The following is a 21228-nucleotide window of genomic DNA, read 5'->3' on the forward strand; positions in this document are numbered from 1 at the left end:
AAGAAATTCAAAAGTGAGGCTGCTTCGAGCCACATTCATTCTCCCCCGGAGTTCGAGGTCTACGTGACCCTTTGCGCTGATACAGCTCTCGATACTTTTTTGGGGGGAGAGGGGGTGGTCAGTCCTGTGGCGGAATATTACAGCCCCCCCGTCCCCTTGTCCTACCAGACAATTCTGCTCTATATTCCCCCCCCCCCCCCCCCATGGCTTTCCCATTTCCACTCCCCCTCCCCCCCCCACCCGCAGCACCATCAGAACAAAATGTCAGTCACAGAAAAACAAAACAAGAATTCTTTGTCGCCATTTGACTCGTTTTTTAAAAAAATCTCGTACCAGCTCCTCCAAAGATATGGGACCCAGTTACAAATATGTGCTCCATAGACTGGGGAATGAGAACTGTAATTGAGGGCCGGCCTCCAGTCTTTTGGTAGCCTGAGAACTTTAATTGTCACCAAAAATAACATCCACATGAAAATAAATACGGCCTCATAAAATCTACTGAAAGATCCAATAGCTAGTCGAGAATGCAGTGGCATCTGGGCCGATGAAGTCAGCGCAGTCGATTAACCCTGGAGCAGACAACATTTTCAAATTTCATTTCTAATCCGTTGCTGTGGAAAATATCAAAATGTCCGACGTCATGCCGATGGGCTGTTTGCCAACCTGGGGTGTAACCAGAAAATCAGTTGAGAGGTTTATGCCACTGTGCGCTATGAAAGGATAAGGAATAATTTTGATTTTCCGACGAATAAATGCATGTTGGCTCTCACACTGTACCATAGAATCGTAACAGTACAAGCAGAGGCCATTCAGCCCATTGAGTCTGCACCGATCCCCTCCCCGAAAGAGCACTCTCCCTACATCCACTTCCCAGCTACCCTGCGCTATCTCCGTAACCTAACCTGCACATCCCTGGACACTAAGGGGCAATTGATCGCGGCCAATCCACCTAACCTGCACATCTTTGAACCGTGGGAGGAAACCGGAGCACCCGGAGGAAACCCACGCAGGCACGTCACCCAAGGTTGGAATTGAACCCTGGCACTGTGAGGCAGCAGTGCGAACCACTGTGCCACCATACCACGTTATCTCACAATCATTAGAGTTCTGAATATTATTTATATAATGCATTTTTCCCACATGTGCACTGCATAAAACACACGGCTATGCATGGGGTTCACCTGGGCGTGGTTCCCCTGCTAACTAATATTGCGACCCACAAGGATCTTTATTTACCCTCCCTTCTGTGCGGAATGAATATCAAGTCTTGAAGAGATATGCAGGTTAGGTGGAGCAGCCATTCTAAATTGCCCCCTGGTGTCCAAACGTTTGTTGGGGTTACGGGGATAGGGTGGGGCCGTGGGCCAAGGCGGGTGCTCCTTCAGAGGGTCGGTGCACACTCGATGGGCTGAATGGCCTCCTTCTGCACTGTGGGGATTGTATGATTCTTGTTGGGAACCTGTCTCCGCTGACCTGAGGAACTGGCGATATCGGGAACTTGCAGAGGCAAACCTGTGGAACCTTTGACTCATGCCACAGAGCCTGGATGACCCCCCCTCCCCGCTCCCTTTTATAAACTGGTTTGAATGCATTTTGTGAAAATTGAGCTCCAGATCACACAAGAGTCCAGAAACTCTGCCAACGCCAGTTGACTTTGTGAATGTGTCTCCGAAATGCTTCATGGAATTAATGCTCATTCGCAATGCTGGGGTCTGGATCATTGAATGCAACAAGCAAATGCCAACAGGATTTACGGGAGAACATTTTCATCTCTCATTCTCCAGGTTCACATATTGGCAACACACGCCAAGACGTAGGAGGATGGTCATACCTAAACGTTTCTGTTAATTAACTCCGACGGACAAATCGTAACATGAATCGACCCCGATGGTTTAATGTGCAGTGCCAACTCCTCCCGAGGGGGAGTTGCAAAGCATCGATGCCATTTTCCTTCCCTGGGCTCGGTCAACTCCTCTCTCGAATGGAGATGTGCAACGTCCAGTGCTATCCCCTCCAAAGACAGAGTTGTCAATCTTGCCTCCGACCTCCTCCTCTCCTGTCAGGGGATCCGTCATCAGCTTCAACCATCAGGAACGGGAAATCCTTTCATAAACAAAAACAATACTTCGGTGGCGGTTTTGGACCAGGACAGGTGCGATGGGCTGAACGGCCTTTCCTGTGCTGCAAATCTCTGTGACCCTAGTGGTATTAAGTGTGAAGAGGAAGCTCTTGTTTACAAACCATTGAGCTTCGAACAAATAAATAGGAGAATAAAACTGGATCAGATTTTTAAACATGATTCGATCGCTAATCGACTTAAACAGGAATTGACCTCAACTGTAATATCTTGGGCTGCTTGCTGCCATTTTACTGTCTTGACATTCAATAATGAATGCACTATAGTCTGTCACTTAGGAGTAACAAAGTCTTTGCACAATCTGCCTTAAAACGTATCTTGTTTTCAGTGAGTGTCACCAGTGAATCCAGTATAGTACAATATTTGCCCAGGTTCGATTTCGGATTGGAAGTGCTATTGCAGGAAAAAGCAACTTCAACAGGAAAAGTCAGGGTCGATGAATGTAAACTGCTTCCTCTGGTTGGAGATTCTAGAACTAGGGGACTTTGTCTAAAAATTAGGGCCAGGCGGATGAGGAGAGATGTTGATTATCATAGAATTTACAGTGCAGAAGAAGGCCATTCGGCCCATCGAGTCTGCACCGGCTCCTGGAAAGAGCACCCTACCCGAGGTCAACACCTCCACCCTCTCCCCATAACCCAGTAACCCCACCCAACACTAAGGGCAATTTTGGACACTAAGGGCAATTTATCATGGCCAATCCACCTAACCTGCACATCTTTGGACTGTGGGAGGAAACCGGAGCACCCGGAGGAAACCCACGCACACACGGGGAGGATGTGCAGACTCCGCACAGACAGTGACCCAAGCCGGGAATCGAACCTAGGACCCTGGAGCTGTGAAGCGATTGTGCTGTCCACAATGCTACCGTGCTGCCCGTGAACCTCTTCACTCAAAGGGTGGTGGCAGTTTGGAACTCTCTCCCACAATCAGCTGATCAGTTGCTAATTTTGAATCTGAAAGAGATCGTTTATTTTTGGGCAAAGATATGAAGGGATATGGCTCAAAGGCAGATATATGGAGTTAGGTCACAGATCAGCCATGATCTCAGCGAATGGCGGGACTGGCTCAAGGGGCTGAATGGCCTCCTACTGTTCCTGTGCTTCACCTTCAGCAAGGAGGGAAAGACGCTGTTGATCCTTACCCTCCGTCTCTGATGGAAATTACTTCCATGAGTATATTGTATATCTTGTGTTGCCCTATTATGTATTTTCTTGAATTTTGTTTAATTCCCGTTTCTTCCCACGTACTGAATGATCTGTTGAGCTGCTCACAGAAAAATACTTTTCACTGTACCTCGGTACACGTGACAATAAACAAATCCAATCCAATCCAATTGGGTTTGGTCACGTGCGTCCAAGTTTAACAGCACTCCCGTTCGCCCAGGAGTACTGGACACTTGCACTCTGTTGGTAAACATAAGGAACGGATTGAGTCCAGCTTTCCAACATAGGTGTAAGTATTATGGACAGGAGTAAACCCATGAAGCCTCAAATGTGCTGTCAGTTATATCTGACACACTGCTCACCATTAGGGACAATGATCAGGAATAAAAGAAGTGACCCTGAAACACTTAGCCTGGTACAGGATGCAACAGCGATTAAGGCGAGATCTATAATTCGGGTCAGATTGTCCGGAGTAGTACAGAAAAACGTGGGGGTCGGTTAGCTCAGCTGGCTAGATGAGCCGAGTGCAAATCAGGATGACGCCAACAGCACGGGTTCAATACCAGCTGTGGTAGTTCATTGAGGCCCTGCCTCCTCAACCTTGTCTCTTTAGCCAATTGATCTCTCTTTAGAGAAATGTCTATGGTACTTTGCGGACTATAGTCGAATCACTTGCTGCAGGAGATCTTGCTCCGGGATTTTGTGGAACGCTACGTCTATGGCACATTTACTTCCCGACATTGTCTTGAATAGATTCCAACCGACTGAATGTTCAGAAGAAATAAGCAACAACTTTAGGATTGGTGCTGGCGGGAGCAGCAGTCAGTGGAGGTGACAGGAGTATAAATCCAGCCAACATATCACCCCCAAGTGTCTGGCGTGGCATGCCCATGGGTGGGTGCGGAGTTCGAGGAGAGCTATTCACTCTCCAGTAATGACGACTTGTCAACGTGCCACCAACTTCATAAGCCAAGAATCGAGCTGTTTAGAAGCGGTTCACGACAAAGAGATGGTCCGTTGCGTCCAGATAACAGCCAGGCATTGGCAAAGACAAACCCAGGCATTAGGTTCCCTTCCCGGCGGACTTCCGATGGGTTTGCCTGAATCCCACTTGGCATCAGAGGGCTGCCTATCGGAGACGACGCCATCTGATTCCAAAGACGTACAGTCATTTCCAGGATTGGAAGTAACAATTTGATTGGCTCCAGGAGGCAAATTCAACAGGCTGACAAAGTGAACCATTACTGAATTCATAAAGTTTTACCTCCCGATAGTAATAACGGAGCCCAGGAACTGGGGAGGAGTTGCCAGCAACCCTACCAAAAACATAAGTAGCTGACCTAAGTGTAATGTTTCTGTTGAGTGCATAACTACAAATATTAATATTGAGCACTCTCTGAAGAAAGCTGGATTTGTCCCTTCGGTTCAATATTAGGAGAAAGTGCTATCAACTCCCATTTGATACGTCACTCTCGTCATTCTCCTCTGGTTGATTGGACATTCGAGCCGGGCAGGCCGGCGGCTTGACCTCCCGCTTGTTGGCACCTGTCCGTGTTCCTGACCCGCAGGCCGTGCTGGTGGCATCCGCTTCCACACGGGCGGCGGGCATTGTCCTGTACAGCTCCAGCCGTGCAATCAAAGGGTGGCCCAAGTTCACCGCTGCCGTTTCTTCCAGCTTTGGGTTCTCCTTCAAGAGGCGGTACCGGACGGTCACCCGGAGGATCAAAGGTTGCTATAGAAACAGAAATAGGGATTAAGACGAGTTCCCACGAAAAACGGCTTTGTTTCCCGTTTTGGGTAACGTACACCGTCCCCTGTTTTACCAACCTTATCCTGTTCTGAAAAACAACGTACTAAACCAAACAAAAAGATGCTAAAGAAAATTCACCTGCTATTAAGAAGGTGGTAGTGTCACTGGACGAGAAATCCGGAGGCCCATCTAATACTCTGGGGACACAGGGTTCAAATCCCACCGCAGGAATTGGTGGAATTTAAATTCAATTAATAAATTTGGAATATAAAGCTAGTCCCAGTGACCATGAAACTATCAGCGGTCAAGTCTACTGCTTCTCGTAAACATCCATTTGGCTTATTAATGTCCTTGAGGGAGGGAAATCTGCCTTCCTTACAAATCAGCCAGAATCTAGTGGGAGAGGCACCAAATGGCCTCGCCGTGACCTTGAGTCAATTCAGGATGGTTAAAGCAATTCCTTTGCGGGCAATCGGCCAGCAACAAACATGTCAAGTGACACAGTGAGATAGTGACTGGGATAGTGAGACAGTGAGGCTGAAATTCTCCATCCTTTGGGATTCCCTGTTCCCGCTGGCGGGCCATACGCTGGAGATCCCACTGACAAGCGCCGGGAGTAGAGGATCCCGCCGCCAGCGAACGGCGCGCCGCCGAGGCTGAGGCAGCGGAGAATCCAGCCCACTGACTGGAAACGAGGGCAACACGCCTCACAATGCAGCCGCAGCAGGAGCAATGATGGCAAACGTCAGGAAGCTCACAGCGTCAACCCTGGGCCGAGCGAAGGTGGCAGATGTTAGCATCACCATTGCAGAGCCAACCACCAAATGCACCGCAGTCACTCACGCCAGTCAGCCGTGCATGCCAGGGTCCGGATATTGAAGAAGTGTGAGAAAAAACCCGGCTCAGAAACACACAGGAATTCTTGGCTTGACGCGTAGGGGCGGCATGCTGGCACAATGGTTAGCACTGCTGCCTCACAGCGCCAGGGTCCCCGGGTTCAATTCCAACCTTGGGGGACTATCTGTGTGGAGTCTGCACGTTCTCCCCGTGTCTGCGTGGGTTTCCTCCGGGTGCTCCGGTTTCATCCCGCTGTCCAAAGGTGTTCAGGTTAGATGAGGTAATGGGATTACGGGGATAGGACGGGGGGAGTGGGCCCAGGTAGGATGCTCTTTCAGAGGGTCGGTGCAGACTCGATGGGCCGAATGGCCTCCTTCTGCACAACGGGGATTCTATGAAGTTGGAGTTAGTGCAAATCACCTCCTTTATTTCGGGGTATAAGGAACGAAGGAACAGGAGGCCATTCAGCCTTCCTGGCCTGCAACACCATTCAGTTAGATCATGGACCTCAACCCCATTTAACCCGTCTTTTATTCTTTCATGGGATGTGGGCGGCGCTGGCTTGAGTGGCTTGCCAGACCATTCCAGAGGGCAATTAAGAGTCAACCACATTGCTGTGGGTCTGGAGTCACATGTAGGCCAGACCGGGTAAGGACGGCAGATTTCCTTCGTTACTGAGACTAGCTTTACAAATCCAGATTTAGTAAAGTAAATTTGAATTTGAAATTTGAACCCGTGTCCCCACGGCATTAGTCTGGGTCTCCACATTGCTGATGTTGATACCATTTTCCCAAAGGCCTTGTTCTACATTCCTTGACACCCGCACCGGACAATTGACACAAAGCATTTATGGGGAATAGCGAGCTCTGGATTTTTGGAAGTGTTTGAGTGTTACCATTCTGAGGAAGGCTGGCAACTTCCTTTGACCCTTCCATGGGCACCATTTTGAATATGGGCTCAACCAATTATAGCTTCTCACTCTTGCCCCTAGTAGGAGGAGCATCAGATCTGTGACGCCCCGGCTGACCTGAAGGGGCAGGTCCGCTCCACAGCTTTGTGACTCCACCACATCTAGGGCAAGTCCCAAATCTATCCCAGCCACAAGGGGAAACTCAACCTCACGTCGTTAGCACCAATCCGACCCACACTGGCCGCCCTGCCAACTGGCTCCCCCAAGGAGACCGGGTTGCTGTGGCTACACACGGTTTCTACATGCATGAAACTCTGGCTCGCGATGGCAAGTTATGTCCATCAGGTGGTGGACCTCTCCCACTCTTGCCGCTTGCTATTGGCCTGTGTTGGAAGGATTTACAAGTTGATAATCAACCCGTTTGGTCGCATTGTGAATGCGACATCCTTGAACATCCAGAATGGGATTTGAACTCTGACCTATTGGTTCAGGGATCAGGATACTACGCCACAGCCAGAGGGGTTTTAGGGAGGGAACTCCAGGCCCCAGGGAGATGAAGGCACAACTATTAATAGGCCGGAGTTGGGGTTTCGTGGGCCAGATCGGAGAGTTCTCCGAGGGACGTAGAACTGGAGGAGGTTACAGAGATAGGCATGGTGAGATCATGAAGGTTTATTCTTTTTTTTTAAATTTAGAGTACCCAATTATTTTATCCAATTAAGGGGCAATTTAGCATGGCCAATCTACCTATCCTGCACATATTTGGGTTGTGGGGGTGAAACCCACGCAGACACGGGGAGAATGTGCAAACTCCACACGGACAGTGACCCAGGGCCGGGATTCGAACCCGGGTCCTCAGCGCCGTAGGCAGCAATGCTAACCACTGTGCCACCGTGCTGCCCCATGAAGGTTTATTCTTAAGGCAAAACAAAGGCAGCATCCAGCCCGCACCACCGATCATGCTGGTCCCAATCCGGGCCGGCTTTTAAGTGTTAGTTTCACGAGCTCCAGCCTCTGCCCTTCAGTGGGGGAGCTTGTATTCCCGCAGCGCGGGTTCAATTCCCGTACCAGCCTCCCCGAACAGGTGCCGGAATGTGGCGTCTTGGAGCTTTTCACAGTAACTTCATTGAAGCCTACTCGTGACAATAAGCGATTATTCTAATTATTGTTCCACGCATCCCAAGGGGAGATCAATCAGGTCATCCCGGGGGTCTCGTGAGGGCCACCACGACGAGGATACAAATTTTAAATCTGAGGGTGATGGAGGGCTGCCTGCTACAGTAGGCTGGTGAGTACGAAGGTTGGCAAAGGCATGGATCACGGGTTTGACTGCTGCTGGGTGAAGCAGGGGCCAAGATGGACAATGCTACAGATATGGAAGTAGGTCGCCTTTGTGATGGGGGGGGGGGGATATCGGATTAGTGGTGTGGCCAGGGCACACTGCCAAAATCTGGTTCACCCAGAGCCGACGTCCCGGGAGAGGGGGATCAAATGGGTGCCGAGGCAATGGAGTTTGCGGCAGGAGAGAAAGACGGTGTACTCTGCCACCCGAACGTTTAACAAGAGGAAACTGCAGCTTATCTCGGGCTGGACAATTTGACCTGTCGTTTATCGGCATTACAACAGTGACTAGACGATAATCGGCTGCAAAGTGCTTTGGGGAGCGCTGGGGGTTGTGGGAGGCGCTATATAAATGCAGGTTTCCCCTTGTTACCTCCAGTTTATGCAGGCCGCACAGATTGAGTGTAGTGTCTGACTGCTGCCGATCGTTCAGACTAGTTAGCAGGGTATCCATTTGCGCTGAGCCCACGCTGAGGTCCGAAGGGGCACGCGCCAGCTCCTGTTGGAAAAATAAAAAGTTACCAATCTTCCGACAGACACTCAACGTGCGTCACAATTGTAAAAAAAAAAAAAGGCATCTGAAGCTCATTCTTCCCTTCACTCGGCCCACATTCTTCATTTTCCTGCCCTTCCGTACCATTACCGAGATTGTAGGGCGGCCCTTTCCAATACCCTCACCCTGAAATGGTCGGAGCCCAGCAGGCAAAAGCATGGAAGATACAATTTGACGGCAAATAAATAAATCACGATATCTTTCCGTTTGGATGACGGAGGAGTGACCGCCTGAAACACCTTCCCATCCTGTTGAACTCACGAGGCCAGCACTGGCTGGGCAAATAAACATGAGGATTTCTTCATGTTTACTAACCGGGTACAGGACCTCACATTCATCGCTCAGTTGACCATTTCCCAAGAGGAATGAGCTGACCCTCCACTGGTTGTTGACTTGCCAGCTTGTGACTGTCAAAAGGTACATTCCACAACCCACTCTGCAATATGCTGCCTGGTCACAAGGTTTCTCACAGGGATTACGTCAATCTTTGTCCTCTGCTTGTGACCTTCAAAGCATGTGATGGCTAAAGGAATCTGGGAGTTGCCGTATATAATAGTGCTCCTGGCCTGATGGTGTCAGCTGTCCTTACAATGAGCTGCCTCACCCACTTGGATTATTACAATGAATGCGTTGGCAACTTGGCATCCTGTAATCTCCTCTATCCCCAACACCCTGTAATCTCCTCTATCCCCAACACCCCTCCCTATCACTATAACCGCTACCAGCCCTTACAACCCTCCTTATCTCTGCAACTTCCTCAAGCCCCTACAGCCCTCCCTATCTCTGTAACCTCCTCCAGCCTCGACACCCCTCCCTATCTCTGTAACCTCCTCCAGCTCCTACAACCCTCCCTACCTCTATAACGGCCTCCAGCCCCTTTATCCCTCTCTCTCTCTGTAAACTCCTCCAGCACATATAACCGTCCCCATCTCTGTAACCACCTCCAGCTCCTACAACCCTCTCTATCTCTGTAACCTCCTCCAGCCCCTACAACCCTCCCTATCTCTGTAACCACCTCCAGCCCCTACAACCCTCCCTATCTCTGTAACCTCCTCCAGCTCCTACAACCCTCCCTATCTCTGTAACCTCCTCCAGCCCCTACCCCCCCCCCCCCATCTCTGTAACCTCCTCCAGCCCCTACAACCCTCTCTATCTCTGTAACCTCCTCCAGCCCCTACAACCTTCCCTATCTCTGTAACGGCTTCTAGCCCCTTTATCCATCCCTATCTCTGTAACATCCTCCAGCACCTATAACCCTCTCTCTCTCTGTAAACTCCTCCAGCACATATAACTTTCCCTATCTCTGTAACAGCCTCCAGCTCCCACAACCCTCCACATCTCTGTAGCCCCCACAACCCGCCCTACTTCTGTAAACACCTCAACCCCTGCAACCCTCCCTATCTCGGTAACCACCCAGAGCTCCGACAGCACACCTATCTCTGTACTGTCCTCCAGACCCTACAACTTTCCCCATCTCTGTAACCTCCGCCAGACAACAAACCAGGGAAGGGAAATCACATCCTATATCCCACACACTGGGATAGGGGGAAATCACATCCTATATCCCACACACTGGGATAGGGAAATCACATCCTATATCCCACACACTGGGATAGGGAAATCACATCCTATACCCCACACACTGGGATAGGGGGAAATCACATCCTATATCCCACACACTGGGATAGGGAAATCACATCCTATACCCCACACACTGGGATAGGGGGAAATCACATCCTATACCCCACACACTGGGATAGGGAAATCACATCCTATATCCCACACACTGGGATAGGGAAATCACATCCTATATCCCACACACTGGGATAGGGAAATCACATCCTATATCCCACACACTGGGATAGGGAAATCACATCCTATACCCCACACACTGGGATAGGGAAATCACATCCTATACCCCACACACTGGGATAGGGAAATCACATCCTATATCCCACACACTGGGATAGGGAAATCACATCCTATATCCCACACACTGGGATAGGGAAATCACATCCTATATCCCACACACTGGGATAGGGAAATCACATCCTATACCCCACACACTGGGATAGGGGAAATCACATCCTATACCCCACACACTGGGATAGGGAAATCACATCCTATATCGCACACACTGGGATAGGGAAATCACATCCTATATCCCACACACTGGGATAGGGAAATCACATCCTATACCCCACACACTGGGATAGGGGGAAATCACATCCTATACCCCACACACTGGGATAGGGAAATCACATCCTATATCCCACACACTGGGATAGGGAAATCACATCCTATATCCCACACACTGGGATAGGGAAATCACATCCTATACCCCACACACTGACATAGGGAAATCACATCCTATACCCCACACACTGGGATAGGGGGGAATCACATCCAATACCCCACACACTGGGATAGGGGGGAATCACATCCTATACCCCACGCACTGGGATAGGGAAATCACATCCTATATCCCACACACTGGGATAGGGAAATCACATCCTATACCCCACACACTGGGATAGGGAAATCACATCCTATACCCCACACACTGGGATAGGGGGGGGAACCACATCCTATATACCACACACTGGGATAGGGAAATCCCATCCTGTATCCCACACACTGGGATAGGGAAATCATATCCTATATCCCACACACTGGGATAGGGAAATCACATCCTATATCCCACACACTGGGATAGGGGGGAATCACATCCTATATCCCACACACTGGGATAGGGGGGAATCACATCCTATATCCCACACACTGGGATAGGGAAATCACATCCTATACCCCACACACTGGGATAGGGAAATCACATCCTATACCCCACACACTGGGATAGGGGGAAATCACATCCTATACCCCACACACTGGGATAGGGGGAAATCACATCCTATACCCCACACACTGGGATAGGGGGAAATCACATCCTATATCCCACACACTGGGATAGGGAAATCACATCCTATACCCCACACACTGGGATAGGGGGAAATCACATCCTATACCCCACACACTGGGATAGGGAAATCACATCCTATACCCCACACACTGGGATAGGGGGAAATCACATCCTATACCCCACACACTGGGATAGGGGGAAATCACATCCTATAGCCCACACACTGGGATAGGGAAATCACATCCTATACCCCACAACTGGGATAGGGAAATCACATCCTATAGCCCACACACTGGGATAGGGGGAAATCACATCCTATAGCCCACACACTGGGATAGGGAAATCACATCCTATACCCCACAACTGGGATAGGGAAATCACATCCTATAGCCCACACACTGTGATAGGGAAATCACATCCTATACCCCAGACACTGGGATAGGGAAATCACATCCTATACCCCACACACTGGGATAGGGAAATCACATCCTATACCCCACACACTGGGATAGGGAAATCACATCCTGTATCCCACACACTGGGATAGGGGGGGGGAATCACATCCTATATCCCACACACTGTGGGGATTGGGGGGGGGGGGGGGATGTCTCCCCCACACACTGGGAATATCTGGTCTGCTGGCATATGGGCAGTGCCATCATGTGCCATTGAAACATAGTGGTCGATGCTCCTCGGATGACTGATTCGCCTTGGGTGCCCACTGCCACTTGGGTGACCGCTGCTCATCAGGTGGCCGTTGTCGCTCACGATGACCAGAATGATTCCACCCACCAGCAGCTCAGAGTCTGCTACGCATAGGAGGATTCGGGAGCTCAGTCACGATCATCATACTAGCTCTGAAAGCAAGAATTTGTCACAAAACAGAAGTAACTCCTAATTCATTCCGACGTCACTCAGCTGCAGTAATACAACGTATCTGTCCTTAAGCGTTCCTTAAGAAGAGACCGTCAGCAGTGAGTCAATGGACCACAACTCCAATCTCGGGCCGCCCCAGTCGCGTTGCAGTCACTCACCTCGGGTTTCAGAAGGGAAACTTTGCACTCGGTGACCTGCGGAGGTCGCGTCTTGATCTTGGCGTAGACCATCATCACATTGGAGAATTTGGCGCTGCAGGTTAATTCCACTCCCACGCCACAGGGAAAACGGACGGTTCTCCTCTCCGGCAACTCTGCAAAGGCACCAAGTAAAGCACTCAGCAACTCTTCACCTGTTAGATCATCAGAATTTCAGAACCCCAAAGTGGTTCCCTGGGGTTCAGTGGAGGAAGGGGCAAAGGATAGAATCATAGAATCCAGACAGTGCAGGAGGCCATTCAGCCCATCGCGTCAGCACCGACCCTTGGAAAGAGCACCCTATCAAGGCCCAAGGCCCACCCTATCCCCGTAACCCCACCTAACCTTTTTATGGACACCAAGGGGCACTTTAGCATGGCCAATCCACCTAACCGGCACATCTTTGGACTGTGGGAGGAAACCGGAGCACCCGGAGGAAACCCACGCACACACGGGGAGGACGTGCAGACTCCGCATAGACAGTGACCCAGCCGGGAACCAAACCTGGGACCCTGGAGCTGTGAGGCAGCGGTGATAACCACCGTGCCACTGTGGAATTTTATGAAACCAGATGCTGGAAAAACTCAGCCAGTCTGGCGGCATCGGGAGAGAGAAAAGAGAGTTAATGTTTTCGGACTCTTCATCAGAACTTAACTTGCTTTTTATGATCTTGCCTTTATGGAGGGACCCCCCTGGGAAGCTGAAGACATGGCCACCGATGGCTGAACAATAGAAATCTAGGATGCACAAGAGGCCCGAATTGGAGAGATCTCAGAGAGATGTGGGGCTGGAGGAGGTGGCAAAAGGCGGCGAGGGACTCCGGGGGAGGTACTGAAGTAGGCAAGGATGGAATGAAAAGAGAAAGTGCCGGGAAAGGCCAGCAGTTCCGGCAGCTTCTCTGGAGAGAAATGGTGCAGGGATATCGGGAAACACCAGGGGGGGTGGGGGGACAATAAGTCACGATGCTCGTTTCTGCGCCATAACAATTCTGGCAGAGAGACATTTTGAGATCTCCTTCGGCTCCATAAACCTGTGGTTTAAGCTCGCGACAAGCCAGGGAGTGAGACAGCTCCTGCCCACAGTATTACAGGAAGCACCCCACCTTCATAACAAAGGAGCCGGACATGTCAGAAGGCAGCAGTGACCTCGAGGTCAATGAGGTCACAGCAACGATCTCGGCAAAGTTGATCATAATATCAAGGGCCAGAGACGCCTGCTTGCCAATGAAACAGAAATTTGAAATCGAACACACAGTGCAGAAGGAGGCCATTCGGCCCAGCGAGTCTGCACCGATCTACATTAAGCCCTCACTTCAACCCTATCCCCTCCTAACCTTTTGGAGTACTGTGTCCAGTTTTGGGCCCCACATCTGAGGAAGGACATACTGGCACTGGAGCGTGTCCAGCGGAGATTCACACGGATGATCCCTGGAATGGCGGGTCTAACATATGATGAACGGCTGAGGATCCTGGGATTGTATTCATTGGAGTTTAGAAGGTTAAGGGGAGATCTAATAGAAACTTACAAGATAATACATGGCTTAGAAAGGGTGGACGCAAAGAAACTGTTTCCGTTAGGCGAGGAGACGAGGACCCGTGGGCACAGCCTTAGAATTAGAGGGGGTAAATTTAGAACAGAAATGCGGAGACATTTCTTCAGCCAGAGAGTGGTGGGCCTGTGGAATTCATTGCCGCGGAGTGCAGTGGAGGCCGGGACGCTAAATGGCTTCAGATAGATAAATTCTTGATGTCGCGAGGAATTAAGGGCTACGGGGAAAATGCTGGTAGGTGGAGTTGAAATGCCCATCAGCCATGATTGAATGGCGGAGTGGACTCGATGGGCCGAATGGCCTTACTTCCACTCCTATGTCTTATGGTCTTATGGACCCTAAGGGCAATTTATCGTGGCCAATCCACCTAACCTGCACGTCTCTGGACTGTGGGAGGAAACCGGAGCACCCGGAGGAAACCCACGCAGACACGGGGAGAACGTGCAGACTCCGCACAGACAGTGACCCAAGCCGGGGAATAGAACCTGGGACCCTGGCGCTGTGAAGCCACAGTGCTATCCACTTGTACTACCGTGCTGCCCTACAATGCCGCACAGTGCTACACTAGCATGTGTTCGAGGAACTCAGGAGATTGGCATCTATCCCTGACCACTCCTAAAACACACATCAAGGTGCCTGAAGTTTTAGTCTTTAATCTGATCCTTGGCTTCTGATGGGGTGGCACAGCGCTGCACTGTGAGGTTAGCACTGCTGCCTCAAAGCGCCAGGGTACCCGGGTTCAATTCTGCCTTGGGTGATTGTCTGTGCAGAGTCTGCACGTTCTCCCCGTGTCTGTGTGGGTTTCCTCCGGGTGCCCCGGTTTCCTCCCACAGTCTAAAGATGTGCAGGTTAGGTGGATTGGCCATGCTAAAATTGCATGGGGTTACGGGGGTAGGGCAGGGGAGTGGACCTAGGTAGGATGCCGTTTCAGAGGGCCGGTGCAGACTCGATGGGCCGGATGGCCTCCTTCTGCACTGCAGGTGTTCTATGGCTTTGATAAACGCAAGTCGTTTTTGTTAGTCACAGTCCAGCAGGGGGCAGCACCACCCTAGACAATTGGATAATCTTTCTTGCAAATGCAAAATACTGCCGGCGTGTGAAATCAGAAATAAACAATAATGCCGGAAAATCTCAGCAGGTGAGGCAGCATCTGTGGTGGTGGAAACAGGGTTTCAGGTCGAAAGGTTGACCTTTCTTCATCAAAAATCACTGGACCCAAAACGCGAACGCTATTGACACATGCTGCCAGAGTTTTGTGGAGTTTTACCTTCATTTTTTGTTTTCTTTTATAAGTAAACAGACTTAATCATGGACATAGCCTGTCTTTTCACAAAATATACTTGGAGATGTGTCTCAGAAAGAGCGAATAGCATCACTAATCAGCTGGGGGACTATTGGGAGTAGTGGGTGGAGCGGAGGGGGGGGTGTTGTTGGGGTTAGTGATTGAGGTGGGGGGGGTGTTCGTTTGTAGAAATGTATTAAAGCAGTGATGTGTTAACAATGGAGATCAGGTTAAAGATCCCAGCAGCGTTGTGGCAGTATGACTAGAGGTATTACGGTAACTAGCAATGCCGAGACACCATTGGTGGAGAAGGCTCGCTGCTCATTGGCCCAATGGTATGTAACACTAGTAACCCATTGGTTAGAGCTGTAAGGTAGCTCCGCCCTGTAAGGCGGGGTATAAGAGCCCGTGTGTTCCCCACAGCTTCCTTTCTGTACCCGAGCTGCTGGGGAAACATCTTGTCTATTAAAGCCTTCAGTTTCGGACTACAACTTCGCTTCTGTGGTCAATTGATGGTGCATCAAGCGGGACGCAGCCTGAGGCTCCTCAGTAATGCACCGGTCAGGTAAATAAAAAGCAAAGTGGTAAAGTCACCACAGTCCCAGACGACCACAGGCTACTTTCCCCTTTGAGGGGGGGGAGAGCTGACAGGTGGGGATTTAACCTGAGGATCACCCACACCTCAGCCGGTACGGGAATTGAACCTGTTGGCCTTGCATCGTGAACCAGTCAACTGAGCTGAACCAGCCCTCACAGGTACTTGGCTCCTCCAGCAGCAGTTCCCAACCAGTGTGCCGCACTGGTGTCTGCGAAGACCACCCCTCCCCCCCCCTCCAAATGTGTCATGATATGCAAACATGCAGCTAATGAACACATAGAATATGACCAATGAGCAGTCAGGACACTCAGGGGTGGTACCTCACTGTCAAAGGGATGAGGCACTCACACCCCACCTCTTTCCACAGACCAACTTCTACAGAGTGAGACAGGATGTATTCTCAGCATCTCACCCCAGCACGTGGCTCAGAGCAAGGCTGGTTCAGTTAGACTGAGTTACTACATTTAGATTAGCAGAGAGTCGAACTCATTGAGAACTGTGCTCGTAGTTCAATAAATCACATTGAACTCACTTCACAGTCTGGAGCATCTTTTACTCAAAACTGCATCAAGTGGGCCCACAATTGTTCACAATCTACATAGATGATTTGGAATTGGGGACCAAGGGCAATGTGTCCAAGTTTGCAGATGACACTAAGATGAGTGGTAAAGTGAAAAGTGCAGAGGATACTGGAAGTCTGCAGAGGGATTTGGATAGGTTAAGTGAATGGGCTAGGGTCTGGCAGATGGAATACAATGTTGACAAATGTGAGGTTATCCATTTTGGTAGGAATAACAGCAAACGGGATTATTATTTAAATGACAAAATATTCAAACATGCTGCTGTGCAGAGAGACCTGGGTGTGCTAGTGCATGAGTCGCAAAAAGTTGGTTTACAGGTGCAACAGGTGATTAAGAAGGCAAATGGAATTTTTGTCCTTCATTGCTAGAAGGATGGAGTTTAAGACTAGGGAGGTTGTGCTGCAATTGTTTCAGGTGTTAGTGAGGCCACGTCTGGAGTATTGTGTTCAGTTTTGGTCTCCTTACTTGAGAAAGGACATACTGGCGCTGGAGGGTGTGCAGAGGAGATTCACTAGGTTAATCCCAGAGCTGAAGGGGTTGGATTACGAGGAGAGGTTGAGTAGACTGGGACTGTACTCGTTGGAATTTAGAAGGATGAGGGGGGATCTTATAGAATCATATAAAATTATGAAGGGAATAGATAGGATGGATGCGGGCAGGTTGTTTCCACTGGAGGGTGAAAGCAGAACTAGGGGGCATAGCCTCAAAATAAGGGGAAGTAGATTTAGGACTGAGTTTAGGAGGAACTTCTTCACCCAAAGGGTTGTGAATCTATGGAATTCCTTGCCCAGTGAAGCAGTAGAGGCTCCTTCATTAAATGTTTTTAAGGTAAAGATAGATAGTTTTTTGAAGAATAAAGGGATTAAGGGTTATGGTGTTCGGGCCGGAAAGTGGAGCTGAGTCCACAAAAGATCAGCCATGATCTCATTGAATGGCGGAGCAGGCTCGAGGGGCCAGATGGCCTACTCCTGCTCCTAGTTCTTATGTTCTTATAAGTGGCAGCTTGTGTTATTCCAAATTACATAACACAACAAAATGATTTAGAATTTCTGCAATTAAACTAAACACAACCTTAGAAATAATAATAATCTTTATTGTCACAAGTGGGCTTACATTAACACTGCAATGAAGTTACTGTGAAAAGCCCCTAGTCGCCACATTCCGGCGCCTGTTCGGGTACACAGAGGGAGAATTCAGAATGTCCAATTCACCCAACAGAACGTCTTTCGGGGCTTGTGGGAGGAAACCGGAGCACCCGGAGGAAACCCAACGCAGACACGGGGAGAACGTGCAGACTCCGCGCAGGCAGTGACCCAAGCCGGGAATCGAACCTAGGACCCCGGCGCTGTGAAGCAACAGTGCTAACCACTGTGCTACCGTAACCGTCCTTTCAGCCCTGTGGTTGGCATTCCCAAGACCCGCCGGATCTTGGTTCTTCCAGCGCTCCCGCTGGCTGAGAAAGATCCGCAACTAGCCTGGTTCAGACTTTTTATGTTGGTCAGGCCAGCGGGGCAGCTGAAGACAAAGGTCCCAGCGCCCACACAAGGAGCGAAAACTCAAAAAGGGTGCACAAACCGGGGAGGAGAGAGAGGGACCAGGGAGAGGTACAGGAGAGAGGACAGGGAGAAGTTTAAAAACAAAGTTCCCAGGAAGGAGAGAAGACAGAGAAACCAGAAGGTGGGCCTCAAATTGCTTTTTACAGTCTGGCGGTGTACTGTGACATATGAAAGGTTGCGAACCACCGCTCCGGAGTCTGATCTTGGCCACAGAATGTATTTTCTGGAGCTGCTCAAGGGAAGAAGATTAAACTGGAACAAAGTGGGGATGTATGATTTAAAATGCAATAAAAATAATACAGGGTGTCCGCCCCCACACGACCTGATGGATTATTGTGGGAGTACAATAAAGGCTGCTCCATAGTTGGCAAAGTGTCTTACTGTTGGCTCGTTTCCAGCGTTCGTTCCTCACTCTGAGCTGCACCGTATGTCCCCTGGTGCAGATCTTATCCGTCAGTGCACGGCACTCCTTCAAGGTGTGCCTGATCTCCATGACCTGTTTGCCAGTAATCAGCTGGTCCTTCCCCATGTCTGTGGGGAGAAAATAAGTTTCACCAATTCAAAGTGAATAAGGCCCTAAAACAACGCGTTGGCGTACAATAGCCTTGCTTCGTCACTCCCCCCCCCCCCCCCCCCACCCTCTCCCCAACCTCTCTCTGTTGTTCAAAATAACAAAATGATTGCGCTTTAGAAATGTCTACATAATAGGGTGGCACAGTGGTTAGCACTGCTGCCTCACAGCACCAGGGACCCGGGTTTGATTCCCGGCTTGGGCCACTGTCTGTGCGGAGCCTGCACGTTCTCCCCGTGTCTGCGTGGGTTTCCTCCGGGCGCTCCGGTTTCCTCCCACAAGTCCCGAAAGACGTGCTTGTTGGGTGAATTGGACATTCTGAATTCTCCCTCTGTGTACCCGAACAGGCACCGGAATGTGGCGACTAGGGGCTTTTCACAGTAACGTCATTGCAGCGTTAATGTAAGCCTACTTGTGACAATAAAGATCATTATTATATTCCGACGCACCCAGTGGCATTCTCGATCCAATCGTTAAATGGTTCTGAAAAATTCTAATTCGAGGGCCGAAGGGCCTGTTCTGTGCTGTACTGTTCTATGTTCTATTGAACAGGAAACGCTCTGGCCAGCCAGTGGGAAAAAGGAAGATAATGAATGTTACACGAGTGAAATAAATCAGCAAAGTTCCGTACAACGAGTTTAAGGGAGGTTAATCTCGGAAAGATAAATCCCGCCGTTGTCAGATACCACTAGTTGAGCAGTGCCGTGGGTCCCAGGAATCAATGGCGTTGGTCCAAACAATGGCTGAAGTAACTCACGCCATGATTATATCCTGTAATTTGTGGCAGGCACCTACAATCCGTCAAGGTCCAGGTTTCCAGTGGGTTTCAGCCCTATATCTCGGGCCCGTTCCACAGGCCCCTTGTTGCCACGAGCGATAGTTCCAGCCAGGGATTCCATGGGTATGGTGCCTGTTTCTATTTAAACCGGCCGGGCCTGTGATCTCCATCGGCCCAGGAAAAGCTGGGATCGCTTTTCCATATCCCTGCCTTGCGTCGGGCTGCGGACCCATTGCAGACGCAGCTGTCAGTGGGCAGGAGGTCAAGGAGCTCAGGTTTCTGCTCGCCCCCCCCCCACCCCTGTGAAAGTTCAGTGTGCATTTCAGGCGAACGAGGCCACTGCTTACACAGGTCCAGCCCACAGAGAGGAATCTGATAACCAGACAGACCTTTTAAAATGGCAAAACATTCGCAACCAAGCAGAAATGGCTGTTCTTAATCAACAGCCCTGCGTCTCCAAACGAACAAAGTGATTTACCTGTGTATCAAATATTTTTGCCCCCCGCCCCGCAGCGTCCGTGCGACTCCCCCGCATTCTCTTATCCAAGGCCTTGACGATTCGGAAGGTCCAAGGGTTTGAGCCCATAATCTAAGGTAGCACTCTGCTGCCCTGCTGAGGGGGTGCGGCACTCTCTTTCAGATAGAACATAGAACATAGAATGATACAGCGCAGTACAGGCCCTTCGGCCCTCGATGTTGCGCCGACATGGAAAAAAAACCACCAAAGTCCATCTAACCTACACTATGCCCTTATCATCCATATGCTCATCCAATAAACTTTTAAATGCCCTCAATGTTGGCGAGTTCACTACTGTTGCAGGTAGGGCATTCCACGGCCTCACCACTCTTTGCGTAAAAAACCCACCTCTGACCTCTGTCCTATATCTATTACCCCTCAATTTAAGGCTATGTCCCCTCGTGCTAGCCACCTCCATCCGCGGGAGAAGGCTCTCGCTGTCCACCCTATCTAACCCTCTGATCATTTTGTATGCCTCTATTAAGTCACCTCTTAACCTTCTTCTCTCTAACGAAAACAACCTCAAGCCCATCAGCCTTTCCTCATAAGATTTTCCGTCCATACCAGGCAACATCCTGGTAAATCTCCTCTGCACCCGTTCCAAAGCTTCCACGTCCTTCCTATAATGAGGCGACCAGAACTGTACGCAATACTCCAAATGCGGCCGTACTAGAGTTTTGTACAGCTGCAACATGACCTCATGGCTCCGGAACTCAATCCCTCTACCAATAAAGGCCAGCACACCATAGGCCTTCTTCACAACCCTATCAACCTGGGTGGCAACTTTCAGGGATCTATGTACATGGACACCGAGATCCCTCTGCTCATCCACACTACCAAGAATTTTACCATTAGCCAAATATTCCGCATTCCTGTTATTCTTTCCAAAGTGAATCACCTCACACTTCTCCGCATTAAACTCCATGACGAGGCTTGACCCTTCAAGCCAGCAAGATTACAACAGAGCGCTCAAGTCGTCGAATCACAGAATTTACAGTGCAGAAGGAGGCCACTCGGCCCGTCCGCTCATTGTCTCATTGCGGTTTGCGGCAGCTTGCTGTGCGCAACGCGGCAACATTGTCTCGTGCATTACAGCGGTGGCCTCGTTT

General features: G+C 50.0%; 1 protein-coding gene across 4 annotated transcripts in view; it reads right to left on the minus strand.

The window, feature by feature from the left end:
• Positions 1-251: 251 nt before the first annotated feature.
• malt3 (MALT paracaspase 3) overlaps positions 252-21228 on the minus strand; it is a 242432-nt gene continuing 221455 nt past the window's right edge. For 3 of the 4 annotated variants that reach the window (XM_038784246.1, XM_038784245.1, XM_038784244.1), the window contains exons 13-16: positions 18635-18784; positions 12649-12803; positions 8515-8640; positions 2966-5035 (exon numbers count right to left, since the gene is read on the minus strand). In XM_038784246.1, the coding sequence (XP_038640174.1) occupies positions 4751-5035; positions 8515-8640; positions 12649-12803; positions 18635-18784 (716 nt within the window). In that variant the 3' untranslated portion in view covers positions 2966-4750. Of the gene's footprint in view, positions 664-2965; positions 5036-8514; positions 8641-12648; positions 12804-18634; positions 18785-21228 lie in introns of those variants that run through there. The other variant, XR_005458688.1, reaches the window with a different exon arrangement.

This window comes from Scyliorhinus canicula, chromosome 24 (assembly GCF_902713615.1).
Source record: "Scyliorhinus canicula chromosome 24, sScyCan1.1, whole genome shotgun sequence".
Classification (NCBI taxonomy): Eukaryota; Metazoa; Chordata; class Chondrichthyes; order Carcharhiniformes; family Scyliorhinidae; genus Scyliorhinus; species Scyliorhinus canicula.